This window comes from Palaemon carinicauda, chromosome 1 (assembly GCF_036898095.1).
Source record: "Palaemon carinicauda isolate YSFRI2023 chromosome 1, ASM3689809v2, whole genome shotgun sequence".
Lineage (NCBI taxonomy): Eukaryota > Metazoa > Arthropoda > Malacostraca > Decapoda > Palaemonidae > Palaemon > Palaemon carinicauda.
Genome location: NC_090725.1, coordinates 9,673,711 through 9,691,755, shown reverse-complemented (window position 1 = coordinate 9,691,755; position 18,045 = coordinate 9,673,711). Strand labels below are relative to the sequence as shown.

Below are 18,045 nucleotides of genomic sequence, written 5' to 3'. Positions count from 1 at the left end.
CATACACCTAGAACCTCATTGCTAAAGTTTATTTTCAATTAGCAAAACTGAATGCCAAGTACTAAGGAAAAAGTTTGCCTCCTTACTTCTCAACATAAACATTTCAAAAACCATAAAATCTAACACAAATACAGTATTTTGGATAATATTAACCATACAGATAACTTTCAATTAAATATCCTGTGAATGAGTATACATGTATCAGTTTTTTTTATTAATGTAAAAGCCTATGGTATCAAAATTATGTTGCCATACACTATACATCGGCAATTTCTCAGGAACATCATGCAAGAACTGAAACTGGTCAAGGTATGAATAATCTGATAGTAAATTATTATGGTGTTCCATAAAAAGTACTATGAAACTCTGATGCAGGTTTCCTAATACATCACCGTTCCCCTTACTATATTTTCAAAATACTGTATATTACTAATGTTTTAAAGCACTTCTGATGAACAAAAATCATGTAATATGGATCCAAAGGCCTATCAAAGCAATGATGGGCTGCGAGGCAATTTTGTTGCCACAAGTACCATTGGTAGAGAGATGGTGACTTTGGTGGTTAAGTGACAATTTTAGTACCAATGGTGAGGAAGCTACAAATAACTTAACACATTTCTCTACCCATCTATCTATCCAAACTTCTATTTCAACATGCTCCGATCTTTATATCTCATTTAAAAACTAATCTTAAAAATCTATGTCAATTTTGGGTTTAGGCAGCCATGTACTGTACAGTATTCTATTTCATTCAGTTTAAATGATTAGCAAAAAAGTAGGTGCTGGTAGCATTTCACTTTTATGGCTTAACTTTTATTTGGTGCTATTCATGGTGCTATTGTTTGACCTTTACTGTTTATTTTCTTGACAAGGGATAAAAATGACAAATTTGGAAGTAATTTGTATTCTTCCTAATGATAAAAACATGGAGCTATTTATAGGAATATTATTTTTGGCGAAGCTGAAAGACGAGCTTTGCGAATTTTAGCAAGGGTGAACTACCCACCCGCTAGGTAGAGGGAGGGGGGTGGGGGTAGCTGGCTACCAGACTCACTCACACACCTGGGATGAGCAAACACTGCTTACAGGTAGTGCTTCTTTGGGGACAGGTGCAGGCGGGCCAAACTGTCTTAAATAGCTCCAGGCTTGCATCGTTAAGAAAAATACAAATTCATTCCAAATATGTCAATTGTTCCGTCACTAATACAAACCCTTGCTATATACAGGGATGACTTTAGGATAACCCTTAGGAGGCTGGAAGTCTGTACCAACTGGCTTTTTGGCAACGAAACAGGTTTTACTCCGTACAAGCTTAGTGCATAACTGGTAGGAACCCTTACACTTCGCTAAAATATTGTGCTATGCACGAATAGTGGCCTACGCAAGTTGTGTGCTTGTGATACTGTACTACCAATGTGACTGGTCTAAGTAAGAGTTCCCAGAGTCATAGGAATCTTCTGAGCGTACCATAGACATTACCCAATCCCCCTTGATAGATATATGGGGAATGCAAAAAGTATTATTTGTATGCAAGGTTACACAAGGGATATGGTTTTACCTGGAGACAGGCAAGGCGCCAGCTTTGCTGAAGACCCTGGGTGCTGACTCCCCAATAGAGATGAAGGTGAAAGAAAAAAGGAGTCACTCATTTTTACTCATTCACCCCAGACTAATCCCGGGTAACCTTAGCCCTCAACCCTCTGCTACTTGTCCATCAAGGATTTTGAGGTATTTAAACCACCTGTTATGCAGTCATCAACGGACCAATGGAGATATTTTCCATGCTACTGTGGGTCATGTCTTGCAAGTAGTGGGCGGTGAAGGTCGTCCGACACTTCCACACGCCCACTTGCCGTACCTGCGTTACAGTACTTCTCTTTGAACGCTAGGGAAGCTGCAACGCCACTAACGTCAAGAGCTGAGGGTCATCGTATTGGAGGGAGGTTGGGATTCATTGCCAGGTCAATGACATTGCAAATCTAAGCAGAGATGGTGCTCTTGGTGATCCTCCTCTTGATCTTCCCTGTGCTGACAAAGCGGCAACACTCGGGGGCGAACTGCTTATGTCCTTATGAGGTAACACCTCAAACTCCTACATGGAAAAAGTTAATCTGGATTATCGGTTACGGCATGAAGTCTCCCAATCCGGAAAGGCCCGAATCTAGGATCTGCTACTCTCAGATTTTGAGTTTTAGCAATAAACTCGGGGACGAAGTTGAGGATTACTCCCCCCATCGCCTTGAATGAGGATGTCATAGGAAAGACCATGCCGTTCACTAACTATTTTGGCCGAAGCCTAGGTGCGTAGGAACGCCATCTTCAAAGTGAGGGGGAGATCTGTTGCCTGGCGTAATGGTTCGTAGGGAGCACCCTTCAGACTGAAGTACGCAAACCACGTTCCATGGAGGTCTAACTTCTGACTGGGGGCAGGTAAGCTCGTAACTTTGTAGGAGGAGGGAAAGTTCCAACGAGGAAGAAATATCTAGTCTTTTCAGTTTAAAGGCAAGGCTCAAAGCTGAGCAGTAGCCTTTCAGCGCCGAAACTGAGAGGAGCATTTCCTCCTGAAGGCGCACAAGGAACTCCGTTATTGTTGTAATAGTGGCATCAAGGAGAGAATTACCCTTTCCACAACACCAACTACAGAAGACAGTCCACTTAGCATGGTAGACCAACGCTAAAGAGCGTCTGAAGTGTCCAGACATCCATTACGAGGTGCTGAATAGTCTACAGGCATGAACGCTACTGCATTGTGGAACATGTTCGTATGTAGCAGTTTGAGTAAAATGTGTCGTGGAGGGAGTTCTCTCAGAAGTTCGGGAACCACTCTGTGTGATGCCATAGCAGGGCTACGAGTCGTGAGAGATTGTAGGATATAATGGTCTTATGGACAACTCTTCTCATCCTCATCTGACAAAATAGGGGAAAAGCGTCAACGTCGATGTTGTCCCACCATTGATAGAATGCATCTTGCCAGAGAGCCTGGGGATTTTGGACTGGGAAGCAGTAGAACGGGAGCCTGAAATTCAGGGATGTCGCGAACAAGTTCACAGTCGGGGAACCCCATAAAGTCAGAACTTTGTTGGCTACTAGATGATTCAATGACCACTCGGCGTCCACAATGCGAGTCGCTCTGCTCAGGCTGTCCACGAGCACATTCCTCTTGCCCGGAATGAAGCAAGCCGATAGGGATACCAAGTTGTCTTCTGACCATCTCAGTATCTCTACAGCCAGATGGCGCCAGGGCTGCGAAAAGGTACCGCCTTGTTGGTTTATGTAAGCCACTACTGTGGTGTTGTTGATCATCAACACCATGGAGTGACCCGCCAGGAACTGCTGGAACTGTTGGAGGTCTAGGAAGCCTACCCTCATCTCTAATAGATTTATATGTTGATATCTTTCCGACTTGAACCAAAGGCCAGAGGCAATGTGGTGCAGCATGAGGAATGCTGCCCTTCTTTTGATGCACCTGTAAAGAGCATCAATTCCAGGGAGAGAGCGAGAAGACCGACACCCCTGCGGAGATTCTCGTCTGCCACCCACCACCTGAGATCCGTCTGCTCCTCTAGTCCTATGGGGACTAGGATGTCCGGGGAAACTTTGGTCTGATAATACCTGGACTTCAACTGCAACTGATGAGCTTGAATCCTAAGGCATGCATTGGGAACTAAATAGACCAGGGATGATAGGTGACCTATAAGAGACACAACCATTACTGGGCTGACAAGTTCTTCCTGACTGAGGAAGGGTCTTGCTACCTTCCTCCGCCCCTGCACCTTGTCGTCTGATGGGAAGACTTTCTGTTAGTCGGTGTCTATGATCATATCTAGGTATACAAGTCTTTGAAAAGGAAGCAGACGACGACTTTTCAAGTTTTACCACAATCCCCAGATCTCGACAAAACACTAGAGGTCTGTCTCGGTGCTGAAGAAGGGTTGCTGCCGAGTCTGCTAGGATTAGCCAGTCGTCCAAGTATCTTGGGAGACGGATGCCGATTCTGTGGGCCCCCAATAATACTAGGGCAAACACTCTCGTCTTCACCTGGGGTGCCGTGGAAAGCCCAAAGCACAGCACCTTGAACTGGTATTGCTTGTCATAAAGTATGATCCATAGATACTTCCCTGAAGACAGATGAACTGGGATCTGGAAGTATGCGTCCTTGAGATCCAGAGTGCACATGAAGTCCTGTGGTCTCACCGCTTGTCTGACTGTGTCTGCTGTCTCCATGCTGAATGAAATGTTAGAAAAACTTGTTCAGAGCCAAGAGATCGATGACTGGTCTCCAGCCTCCAAACACCTTTTTCACAAGAAAGAGTTGACTGTAGAAGCCTGGAGACCCACTGACGACCTCTAGGAGAACGCCCTTCTCCAACATGGTCTGAACTTCGGACCGGAGGGCAGCCAGCTGCTTCGCGGATCCCTTCACGTAGGAGCTTGATGGGACTCTATCCCAATTCAGTGGAGAGAGAGATTGAAATAACAGGACATGATACCCTGAACAAATCCCAGAGATTGTCCAGGATTCGGCCCCAAGCTGACGCCACCTCTGCCAGCAGCGTTGCAGGCATCCTCCCACTGGTGGACAAGTGGGAGGATTGCCCACCCTAGTGGGTGCGGTTATCAGCTGCTCCCTCCCTTCCATTTACCTAAACGTGAGGACTTAAGAGCCCATCCGCTCCTTGGCTGGAAAGGGCTTCATTGACACCCTTCGAGATGTTGACGTTATCGTTCTATTCATCGACAGAGGAGGCCAATAGGGCAGAGATGTAAGAGTCGTACGGCGAAGGGAGTCCTGGTTAGACTTCTTCCATCCGCTCGACATCTTTCGACCCGAACAAAGAGGAAACCTCGAGAGTCGAATTCCAAAGTCTCGTCACGTCTGCATGTGGGACTTGTCGGTGGAAACTTTCTATTACAGAGTCCCTTTGTCGAAGGATCATATTTGCCCCCAGGTTCACCACCTGGTGGGAAAGGAACTCAATGATCCCGATTCCTGATAACAGAAAGGTTTCCTCGCGGTCTCCTTGGACCAGTCTTTGGTCCTGAAGAGGTGTCCTACAGACCCTAAACAGAGATCTAGTCACGAAGTAGCCTGCCAGACATACTTTGCAACCTTCTCTTGATTAAGGGTCTCTTGTCGCAGAGAAAAAAAAAGACGGAGAATTCAGTGTCTTTGAAAGGAGACTGCTGGTCAGTGCCTCTATGAAGTGGTCAAGAAGCAGCGCCGGATTTGGCTCGTTGGTGGCATAATACTTCGTCTGCTGCACAAACGGCAGCAAAAGAAGCTTAGAGGATGAGCCTACACGGAAGGAACTGGAGGAGCCGATGATCTGGGCGAACACTTTCTTTCGGGCACCCATCATCCCCTTAGATCAGGGCAAAGCTACTCAGGCCTTGGGAGGTATTTGAGTACCGTAGTCTAGGATCGTGTCTTTCCCCTCGAGGGGCCATGACTGTATCGGACAACCCGTTGATGGTTCTCATGCAGGCCAAGACCTGCCAGAAAGCATGTTTCGACTCCCTTTGCTCTGCCTCCGTGAGCTTAGGACTTGCAGCCTTCAGGAGATATTCATCCTCGTCGTCAGGGTCTTCCACCCACGAGCTCTCACCCATGGGAGCCCGGGGTGAGTCAAAGTCGTCAGGTACATCAGTAGAAGACATGTTGCCTTGTTAACATTCTTGCTGGTAAATGGGAGGAACCCCAAGGCCTCTCTTGCTGAAGCCTTGATAACCTGGATAAGGTTTTCAAGATTGTTTTTGAGTCTTTTGATTCTCCGTGGGATGGATGATACTCTTCCAGAAGCAAAAGCCTGGAGTGTTCTTCCTTCCTAGAAGAAGGATGGTTCATCTTCTTCAAGACAGGACATAGCTCAGTGGAAACGGCCTCAATAGGGGAGAGGCGGCATGATTCCATAAAGGAAAACTCTCAGCAATTCCGGCCTCAGCTCAAGCGGCGGCGAAGAGTATCTTCCTGAGGAGGAGTTGGATGCTTTTTCCTCCTCCTATTTGTTGTCATTGCCAGCAACAGTTGTAACTGTGAGAAGTCCTCTTGGACATCCGCACCCGTCTCTACTGCTCCCAATTTCCTGTTGAGAGGGGAGATGAACATCCCAGGGGAAGGGGGCCTTTGCTCAGCTGGCCCTGTGGGCTTTTGTCTGGGGTCAGAAGGGAGGAGGCTGTAGACAGAGGGAGCCAAATTTTCCAGAGGAATCCTAGGTGTGCTGGTTACCGCTTGTGCCGAAGGGACTGCGCCCGTAATGACCTGACACACTACCTCTACCATAGCGTCAAACCATGAAGGTTCCTTTCTGAACGCAACTCTGACCGGAAGATCCCTGGTAAGCCCTGGGATTAGGAGCCTGAAAGGTTCTAAGGTTAGGTTCCGTACCTGGTACGACTGGCAACGGCGTGACTCCTGGCTCAGGCTTGGATGAGCGAGAAGGTTCTAAAGTGGAGGATTGCCGAGTCCTTGACGACTCCTCCTTGTAAGGGAACAGGACCGGGCGTCCACCATGTTAGAGGTCCTTCGAATATGGATGGTCCCCACTGGTATGAAGAGACCCCTTCTATGTTAGGGAGGGTCTGGACTCCCTAGGGCAGGAAGGCTCCAGACTCTACCTGTGAACAGGAAGGTCATCTTGATGGAATGGAGAACACTGATGAGGGAGGGGAGATCTCTCACAAAAGGATGATGGGTGTTGTCTCTGCGGCAATCCTGTGGTGGTCGGTTGTCCTGAACTGGCGAGCGGTGATCACTTGTTGATCTGTAATTAGCAGGAGAGAAATGATCACGCAATGATTGGCTGACGATCGGTGAAGCAGAAGACCTCAGCGAACGAGTTGGTGAACAGCAGTGGTCCGAAGTGACAAGGAGCTAGTGAACTATGAGTTGGTGAACGCTCAGAAGGGGAATGGCTGTGAACTGGCAAACGACGAACAGCTTGTGATCGAGGCGTAATCCGAGAATGACGAGGACTGACAAAAGCCGCAAGGGTGGAGAACGATGAGCAGCTGGTGAGCAAGGTGTAAGAATCAAAAGTGACTGATGAACGCAGCAAGGGTGGCAAACAACAAGTCAAGGGAGAGTCCAGAGAAGCGGGGGAGTGATGAGCCTGCGCTAGCTTGTGTCGAGAGTGAAAGTCACAAGGTGATGAGTGACGATCACAAGACAGAGCGACTGTCAATAGGAGACAAAGGACAAGCAGCTAGCGAATGACGAGACGCCGCAGGTGAACGTCTGGCAAGTAACCCACTGGCAATCAAGGTAGAGGTCACTCTAGGATCACGCTGTTCTACACTCATTGGTGACGGGTGTCCACATCAGGGGAAGCTGGCGAGCGCTTCCTCTCACCACAAAGTTGAAGGAGTTTCAGCAATGCCTCCTTCAACGAGGGACCGGTCAAATCAAGGGAAGGCCAAACCTGGAAAACATTAGAAAATTTAATAGGTCTTCCCAGGGGGAGGGGGGGACTGCTTCTCTAGAGGAAACAGTCCCGTCCCTCGAACCCCAAGTTAACCTGGTGTTAGCTGGTTTAATCTTCTCTTCGATCGTTCCCCAGCAGCTTTGGGAAAAGATCAGGTGGCCAAGGAAGAAATTTGAGGTGTCTTTAACTTCGAGGAAGACCCCGAAGGCGAAGAATCTCTCCTAGCCGACTTCTTGCACTGTTGCCCAAACCTCTTCAACTGGGAGGTAGACCACTCCCGACATTAAAGACAAGTGTTGTCCTGATCACAGCGCTGCCCTTGGCAGGACGAACACAAGTGTGAATCAGTCTCAACGGAGGACATTAAAGTCCAGCAGGAGCGGATCTCAGGTCCTGAACTAGTCCGTATAAGGACGGTCAAGGAGAAAATCAAACACACTGGAAAATAAAAAGCTCAAAAAAGCAGTTAAGTCAATGAATATGGCAAGTCAGTTGGAAGGAGGAGAGCAGCAATGTCTGATCTCCACCGAGCTAAAGGCAAAGAGGTTACTCAACCAAGGTGTGCGAGTGACACCCGCCACCCCTATAACTAGTGGGTGGGTGGTTAACCAACACTAAAAGTCTTGTGGCTTGTCCCTCAGCTTCTTCAAAAGTAATATCCCCTATAAATAGCAGAGGGTTTGTATTTAGTGTCGGAACAACTAATCATTAAAGGACATAAGAGCTCCAACTACACAAAATTAATAAAGCACACTGAGCTAAATGGATATCTAAAATAAAAAAATACCTCACTACTGTACTCACATAGAAGCGGATGACATTGCGTGTCTGTAGTTGATAATGTAACCTGACAAAAAATAAACACCAGAGTTGGAATTGTAAAAATTTAAAAAATTACATACGATTTCAAGTGGCCTATCTTTGAAAGCACGAGATCAGCCTAACTTTCACTTGTGCAATTGCAGTTGATATCCTCTATAGTCTTTTAATACTACCCAAACAAGACGTATCTACATGTGGTACTTTGGAACAAAACCAATACTGTTATATACTACATATAAAATCTACAGAAAAAGTTTTTAAAGATATACTGTAGTAAATACAATAAGGTTAGAAATATAAAAAAATACAGGCCTGCTAAAAATGAAATTTTCAAAGTGAAGTAAACTATCTTACTATTAACAAAGCTTACTTAAAAATATCAATTTCTGGCATTTAATGTTCATCTCTAAGTACTATACAGTAAAACAATGCAAAGCATAAGTAAAAAAAAAAAAAAAATAAGGGAAAAAGACATACTTTGATTCTCCTCAAGCAGAAGTAATTCTTATACAGTATAAATATCTAAAGTAAGATTGGAATACCTTAAAAAGCATTGGAACTATACCATAAATATCACAAATTTTATAAGCAATTTGTATATTCCTAGCTACACAAACATGAGTTCTTTAATAAAAAGGGATTTTGACGAAGGAAAAATCTATTTCTGGGTGAGGGACCTGTGTCGCCCAGTGAAATGCTCCTCTAGCACCATTTCTAAGGCATGATTATTGCTGAAAATACCAGAGAAAAAGAGATGCATGGAATGCCAGGAATAAACCTACCTCGCGCACTCATTGAGTGTCGGTATAGAAAACTGGGGCGTGATTGAACCACGACCATAGATCCCTCACCAATTAGACCTCTCCTTCATCAACATACCCCCATCTCTACCCTTACATCTTCCCACCCCCCATCCTCATTCCTCTTCAGCACTTGCGTTGGTCAGACGTGTTTTATTTTGCTCGTGTGCTTTGTTATTTTTGGAAGATGTCCGACGTTTTAGAGATCCCTGCTTCCAAGTTGAGTACTATATTTGTCTGTTTGGGATTTCTTGGTAGCGACACTTTTTTATTCTTAATCGTGTTTGGCCTTTTGTTTATATATATTCCATTTCGGGGGTTCGCTATGGCCATTGTGTCGCTTACTAGTGATCTCTTTGTAACTTGGCTGGAACCAAGGAGGTTAGATGAGGAGGTGCCATGAGATGAGATTAGTGTAGCTGACCTGGTCAGTGACTGGTTGGCAAAAAAGTCACAAACCTAAGTGCTCAGCTCCCATCAATTATCTGTGTAGTTACATTATAAGTTATCCTTGCATTTCTATGAATAATTCCTATTTTGTGTTTTGTATATGGATGCATGCAAAGATTCAACAAAACTTTGAATCCATCTCTTAGATTTCATCAGTAATTTTCATCTAGACTGTATTTTTTACAATGAATTACACGAACGAGAAATTAGAGGGTTCTACATTGATACTGATGGATTTTCTAGTAACATTTACAAACTGAAATAGGATATTGGGGTATTACAGTACTTTTTTACTTTGATTTAGTTTCCCAAAAGATGAAAGCCTCAGAAAATTGTAGGTTCAGGCAATGCGACGAGAAAATTTCTCCCACCAGTCATTCTTGTTTGCATTCAAAGCATTTTATGGAAGATGATTATGAAAAACCACTCTCTAAAGTTCTATTGCACAGCGGGGTTATACACAGTAGACAGTACTGTATTAGAATAGTTTCCGGAGCATATAAAAAAGGGAGACCACGAAAAGAAAGCCAATAAAAGAGCATTTTGTGAATATAAAAGGCCCTTCCATTGGATAGTGCAAGCCATAAGACTATTAGCGAGGGATAACCACCCGAAACCGCTAGTTAGCAGGGTGGGGGTAGCCGGCCACCCAGCTCACTCGTGCACCTGGGCTGACCACCTACTTTGCTTGCAGGTAAAACTTCTTGGGGGATAGGGGCTGGTGGAACAATCTATACGAATAGCTCCAGGTTTGAATTGTTAGGAAAAATACAAATAATTTCCAAATTTGTCATTTGTTCCATGAGTATACAAACCCTCACTATTTATAAGGATGACATACCCTTGGGAGGGTGGAAGTTCGTACCAACTGGCTTATGGCATTGACATGGTGTTTTCTCCATACGTTATTAGATTGTAACTGGTAGGGACCCTTGCACCTCACACTGAAACATTGTGCCTTGCACAGTTAGCGGCCTCCGCAAGCAGTGTACTTGTGATACTAGCAATGTGACTGGTCTAGGTAAGAGTTCTCCGCGACGTAGGAATCTTTAAGAGTACCATAGACATTACCTCGCTATAGGTATTGGGGACGCAACAAGTATTACAGTATTTCTATACTAGGTTACAAAAGGAAACCTTGGGGACGCAACAAGTATTACAGTATTTCTATACTAGGTTACAAAAGGAAACCTTGGGGACGCAACAAGTATTACAGTATTTCTATACTAGGTTACAAAAGGAAAATGGTTTACCTACAGATAAAACCAAGACATTTTTACCCTGCTTTCCTTTGTATGGAGGAGAGAAAGGAGGATTGAAGTCATGACTGCTTGGATTCTAGATCCTTTCCACGAACTGCTTTTTCTATCCTACTGAATGGCTAATGACACCATAAAAGATATGGCATTTTTCTACTTGCTTTACCAGGGCTAACCCAAGTTTGAATGGGTCTGATTAAGGGACCTTAGCATTCGTGAAAATGTTCCAAATGGATTGAGCTCTTAGGAGGTAAAGACTGTCAACCCCCTCCTCAAGTGTCTAGTTGATTCTTTTGAAGACTTCAGGTCTGACCCCTAGTTGAAAACTTGGATTGGGGACCGAGCGGTATATTATCGAGACGAATGAGGAACTTCCCCGATGAAAGAAGAGATAAACAGCCAATTTGGGTACCATTCACCATGTGGCTGCTTTGGAACAATCAGGATCCATCTGAATCTCTATGTCTTCCGCTGACTTTTGAGGAATCAAGAGAGACATGGAAAGGGGTGGAAAGGCATAAGCATTTAAGATTTCTACATTGATATTAAAAGGCTGTTTTTGACTCTGAGCCAACAATCTGCGACTGGGATAATCCCTTAGTCTCTTATCCAACTGCATGATGAAGCGATGGTGAGAAATTAAAACTTTCTGACATAGAATAATGTAAGGATAGTTCTAAAACCCTACATCGAAACCACCCAAAGGGTTATCTCTTTCTTAAAAGAACCTCGCGCAGCTGAATTGCATCTATTACTGTACTCACAAGAGTGCATCCGATTGAGAAGGTTTGCCCCTTTTAAATAGTTGTTTGCTGCTCGATCACGTCCAAGATTCTCTTTTGATGACTTTATAATGAAAATATTACGGTGGTTTACCTTACACCTAATGAACACTCCTCTTTTACAACCTAAGGACCAAGGCATTATTGCCTGTTTCAAGACCTACTACCTTCAAAGAACATTTAATAAGGTCTTGAAAGTAACCGAGCATAACTAGTACTTTGCTCTGATGGATTTTTGAAAATCCTACAACCTTTCAGGTGTGAAGAATATTGCTGAAGCAAACAAACTTGAATGGTGTCAAAACACTGTCCCCAATTTGTGGATTATTTTCATGGCTCTAAGGATATAATTGACTGGCGTAGAAAAGGTTGCTTACCCCATATAAATGGGAAAAAAACCACATTAATATAAGAAGTATATGTTCGTGATATCACAGAGCTGTAACAGTTGGTATCTCATGGAGAGGAGATATCTGCTGAGAAACCTCATTCAACAGAAGCAGACAACTGGAGGAGGAGGAAGAAATAAAAACCCCCTACAGTACCTCATAAGATTTACGATCATGAACATGTCAGAAGGTTTTACACTGATACACCAAGGGTTAGTAGGAAAGTTTGATGCTGAGAAACCCAATACTAAAAAGTACAGTAAGTTTTGAAGGATCATGAATTTACTAGTGTGTTACAAGCAGATCTTAAAGGAGGAGTGTAAATCTCCAAAATGCACTGAAAAACTACATGCATTCGATCCTATAACCTCTACTGAAACTACTACTTTCCCTCATCCAGCTTATCTGTCCTAGTACTTCCTGCACTTTCAACAGGTTCTCCAAACTTAATTGCCCCAGTAGTTCCAGCACCTTAAACAGATTTTCTCTACTAACGTGACTCAGTACCTCCAGTACCTTCTGCAGGTCTTCCTATCTCTCAAGGTTCTTCATCCCGTTAAACCTGTCTCATCCCACCTTGCAACCTCCCTTCCAGTGTGCAAGGAATTGTGTTTTTTATCGATTTGTATCATTCAAATGCATATTCATGTCCATGATTTTTTTTTAGCCCTAGTAATTGCCATCTTACAAATGTTTTAAGGTTATAAATTGTGACTTTACTATATATTAGAGAACTACATTAGCAACTTCAGTGCTTAGGTAAAGTACTAAATTGAATTTAGGCGAGTCCAAACTTCTGCAAATATTCTACTTGCATAACGGCATAGTAAAAACCCTCGTACCTGTATTGCTAACAAAAATCCTTTGCAAGCCCTTTTCAAAACATTTAAAGCAATTTAAAGGTTTCCTGAATTCCCAACATAATTCATTAAATGTATGTACATTCTATGAAATAAGCTTTCATTTACAATTTGTTAAAGCTTTACATTCAGCTCCTAGATATACATACTCAATTTTGTCCTTGCATTTATATTTTGTAATACCTTATCATCCTATACCATATAGCCTTTCATAATACACTACAAGATACTTTCACCATGATTAAGTTTACGTAATATGATACAACGTAATATGATGCAAGAACGCACTATCTTATCACCTATGTTATTCTTTTTACAAAACATGCTGATATTTTTAAGTAGGTTAATTACGGTAATCAAGAAATATGACCCTATAAACTATTTTCTGTAAGGAAAGACAAAATCTTTCAATGAACTCCTTGGATACAAGCATTTACATACAGTAACTACACAGTATTTCATCACTCCAAAATTCTCCATTACTTTATTTTCAAGTGCTGAATACTGAAGTAGAGGCCTTGTAATAGTCCTCTTTACCTGAATCTTGGTCTATCTAGTAACTGGATACAATGTCTTTACACTTCATCCAGACAGTACTTACAACCCTAGCTTTTAAATTCAGTAACTGAAATGTCCTGTCCCCTTCCAATGGTTTCTCCTCACTTAGATTTTTGGCAACTCTAGTACACACTGGGTATTGAATATCATCTTAGTATATTTGCAATCTAAATCTGAACATCTGCAGGTCCTGTAATTTGACCTACTATTGTAATGATATCAACATTCTACAGCATTCATACCACCACTTTATTATTTGTTCCCTTTTCAGTTGCCTTAATATCTAGATTTATTTTTTTCTACTCCACTCTGTAGCTATAGCTTATGAAAGTGTAAAATTATGTAATTATTCAACACTTGAGATTTATAAAAGACCACAGAACCTAACACTCACCTAACCTAGTATTTCCCTGGTCACAGACCTAACCGGGGGGACAAGCCCACAGACCCCACCTTCCCAGGTCACAAACCTCAAGTCACATACCTAGCTGGGTGACAAACCCCCAGGACATCCCCCCCCCCCCCTTCCCAGGTAACAAACTCAAAAAGTAAATCACAAATAATTCCTTAAATCCTGATAAAGTAAATCACTAAAAATTCGTTACCTTAAGATTGACTCCGTTTTTTTTTTTGTCTTAGCAATTTTTACAGTCGAGTTACAGTAGAAAATGTGCTGGTCTTCCCTAAAAAACTCTGAATGGACATTTTAAACTTTGAGGGATAACACAATCAGCTTTTAAAAATTATTTACTACACTAGGAGTGCCGTAATACTCGCTATGAAATTTGGCTAAAGCATCCATATAGCAATAATGGCAGCCATTACACTTTGTTACGTTGGGCTGCACAAAACACAACCAACACGAAATGTAACTGCAAAGGAACCGAACAGTCGTTCTCAGAAAACGGGATGTATCGCAGAACTGTCTACGTCACACTCAAGCATACAAACATACCCTAATATGGTAAACTTAGTCATATGGTAGGGGTAGGAAGGAGGAGAAGCTGCATACAAACGAACGAACAAAAGTAGAATAATTCCATTGGTAGAAAGTGGGAGAAAGGCTTGTGTGCAGAAAGTATAAAGTCGTTATTACGCAACAAGCTATGCACAAACTGGACCAGATTACGTGTGGTTTTCATAAAATGTAATCGGTGTGAAATAAATATTTCAGGGGAAGAGGATGACCATAGTTAGTGGAATTATTATGCGTCCCAAAGAATAACATATGGAGAAGAAAAGGTTAGTTTTACCATTATTTATCAATTCGCCAGAAAATTTTCCCAACTCAAAACCTCCGGTTCCCACTGGGTGGCCCCCTTTACCTTAGGATATATTAGGGTATATCTTATTACAGGTAACTATTTAATTATGAAATACATAAAGGTAATTTTCAAAGAAAACTGGAATTTTTCTATAGAAAACTGCATTCCTTTATTAGTAAAGCTTTTTCGGTGTTTTACTATAATAATACCGATGAAAGACATGTACTATAGTAAAATATGGATAGAGTACAGCAATCTAAGGGGCAAGTTGTTCTCCCCCTCCCCCAGTAGGTAAGGAAACAAAGGTCTAAGGAAGGTAGGTAAAGATACAAAACTGTAAGGGGGCACCCCTAGATAAGGATATGGCTCCTAGGTTAGGTTAGGTGGGGCTGTTTAAAATGTGATTTCTTAGTCATAACCTAAAATTATGGTCCTCCGACCCCCCCCCCTTTATACAAACTTATATTTTACCAACTATTTATCTTGTATTTATTATGCATTTAAGACCATTATTATTGCTGCAAATTGCTAGTTTTTTGGCATTTCCCCCACCCACAAACCTTGGTTTCCCATAATAGCTAATATCAAAGTAACCCAAAACTCATGAATGAGTGCTTTGCCCCAATATTAATGATCAGCTATGCATAAACACTTGATATATGATATATACTTCAATTACAGTACTGTACAGTACTAGCAATACTGGAATTCGCTATAAAAAAATGGACGAGTGCAGGATAGTTTAGCATTTTTCTCTATATGTTCAATGAGGGCTGGGGAATAATAACTCAAGTATAGGTTGATTAAAATATAAAGTATTTCCCACTCTAACTGCATTGTCTCTCTACATTTGGGAGACTGACGGAAAGTTATTGGCATTGCGCACAAGTCTCTTGTGCTGGCCTTTTCTTTTTCTTCTTTTTTGCATGATAATCATTACCTAGCTTTTTAAATCAATTAAGAGTTTCCAAATATTTACGCACCAGTTCCTGAATACTGTTCTAGAACAGCCCTTTTTTTCCACTCTCCTTTTCAGTTTCAACTTCACTACTATCAAAAAAAGACATTTACATGAGGAAAGTACAATCTATTTCAAAATTAGTGTAATTTAATCTATGTTGGCAATTGATTAGGATTAAAATGCTTTCTGTTCAGTGTAGAGCTATTGCTGCTCAGGAAAGTAAAAAAATATACCCAAAAGTGACCCATGGGGATAGCGTGCGCAGTACACCCACGAGTCACGGCAGAGCAAAGACCGGGTAGTTTGTAGCGCTACGGCCAAGCGTCCTAATTTGCTTATTATCGCTCAGACTGTTATCTTGTATAGAATAAAAAAGTTTGGAAATGGTCTACGGATCTTAAATATGTTGTGTAGGGGGGGGGGTCGGGGGGGGGGGGGGCGCAGCCCCCTGGGTAAGGACACGGCTTTTAGCATAGGTTAGGTGGGTTTTTTTAAGTTAGCTTCTCCCGCCAAAATAGTTTTTAGAACGAGGCCACAGTTCAGAATATTCCCGTTTTCTACGGGATCTGGCAGTCACCCTACAAAGGCTCCCAAAGACCATTAGAAGGACATGAAATGTATCATAGAGAATTGATACTTTAATTTTCATCCAATTTCATTAAACCTATATCTTTCCAACTGGTTATCTTATATTTATTTGGCATTTCTGACCATTACCATTGTTGCAAATCACTCTATTAGGTCATTTCCCCACCCTAAATAATCTGGTTTCCCAATGGAGTCCCCCATAATTGTCTTTATATAAGGAGGTCCAAAAACTCATGACTAACTGGATGGTAGGCCCCATTAATCATGGTCAGAAATGCATAAAACAAGATAAAGAGAAGGAAAAATATAAGGTCCATATATTTAGCTAAATTAATTATTTACCTATTATATATATATATATATATATATATATATATATATATATATATATATATATATATATATATGATTGAGTATACCAGTATGCAAACGAACCATATACTTTACTGTACTAAAAGCTAATGATTCAGGTATTATGATCAAGGCTCATTTCTGTTGGTTTAATTCACATAATTGGTTTCCCAACCACGGTAGCACCCCTAGGTTTGGTAGTTGCTGGAAGAATGCCTTTAATACTCTAGCTTTTTCACAAACAATAATGGTAAGAGCAGCATTAAGTAGCTAATAATAATGAGAAACATTTACGGTTCAAGGCGAACCCACTGCGGGTAAACCCTATGCTGAAAGTAGGCTAAGGTCTCCTCGTAACCTAATAACATAAAACATAGTTATTGAGTATGTATAACTTGTGTAAGTATATAAAAACTTCTGATTAAACTAAAGGAGTGAAATCACTCACCTTCCGGGTATGCTTATATTACACCTTCAATATAGCGACGACAAAGTAATAATAAGCTTAAAGACTACTGACGTAGCTCTACCTAACACGCCTTCCACGTCTACACTGACAACGTTGTCGATAATTTGCAACTAGTACTCTTCTAAAACTAAGCATGTTGCTCGTGATGGCCTCAAATTTGAGTTATATTACTCAATTAATTTATCATAAAAATATATCATTATATTCATATCTCTGGGGGTATTGATATGTCATAATTTGATTGAAATTTAAATCATTGTTACTCAACTGTCACTTTCATTAGAGTATTGGAATCGTGCAGACGATGCAAAGATAAAACAAAAAACTTGACACCTCTTTAACTTATGACGGGCAGATTATATTGATGATTTACGGTAAATATCATAAAAAAACACCACTTGTATATAATTAACCTTATTTTCCATATTTTTTTAAAACAATTAAACTAATGTCAAATAACGTGTACTCAGTGTAAACAAGATAGTTTCGTAGAGAGCATTAAGCGTGTTTGACCCACAAAAACTTGTTTGACCCACAAAAACTTGTTTGACCAATCCTAACACATTTTACTTTACTTAACTGTACTTGAAGGATTGTTTCCCTGGTCCTATCACATAGGGGAGCCCTGTGCCCTACAGATCATATAAGATTAGTTTGTCGTTTACATTCTAATTGTAACAAGGCCAGGAAAAGGGCCCTTAAAGTAAGCAAAGTAAGGCGTTTTGAATATATGAAAATATATATCACAGTATCGAAGCACTTGGGAAACAAGAGTCTTCAGTTTCTTTTTAACAACCTTGACATCTTCAGTCTTTCGAATGTCTAGTACCCGTTAAAAATATTAAGCCAAGGCAGTTTTCTATAAGAGCTTATAGGCTACATCTAATCACTTTATTCACAAATCAATTAGTGACCTGTCAGTCACAGTGTTTGATTGATAGCGGTCAAAATTTACTATTCGGTTATAAAGAGGGACTAGGTGGAAGACCTTTTATTGATATTGGAAAAGAGAAATGGAAAGATTTTAGCACTGCTTTAGCAATACCAGGCTAGCAAGAGACACATTCCCT

General features: G+C 41.6%; 1 protein-coding gene across 3 annotated transcripts in view; it reads right to left on the bottom strand.

Moving 5' to 3' along the window:
* Sec23 (transport protein Sec23) overlaps positions 1 to 17,109 on the bottom strand; it is a 54,358-nt gene extending 37,249 nt beyond the window's left edge. For 2 of the 3 annotated variants that reach the window (XM_068379905.1, XM_068379918.1), the window contains exons 1-2: positions 16,955 to 17,070; positions 8,226 to 8,268 (exon numbers count right to left, since the gene is read on the bottom strand). In XM_068379905.1, coding sequence (XP_068236006.1) covers positions 8,226 to 8,242 — 17 coding nt within the window. In that variant the 5' untranslated portion in view covers positions 8,243 to 8,268; positions 16,955 to 17,070. Of the gene's footprint in view, positions 1 to 8,225; positions 8,269 to 16,954 lie in introns of all 3 variants that reach the window. The other variant, XM_068379912.1, reaches the window with a different exon arrangement.
* Positions 17,110 to 18,045: the final 936 nt, after the last annotated feature.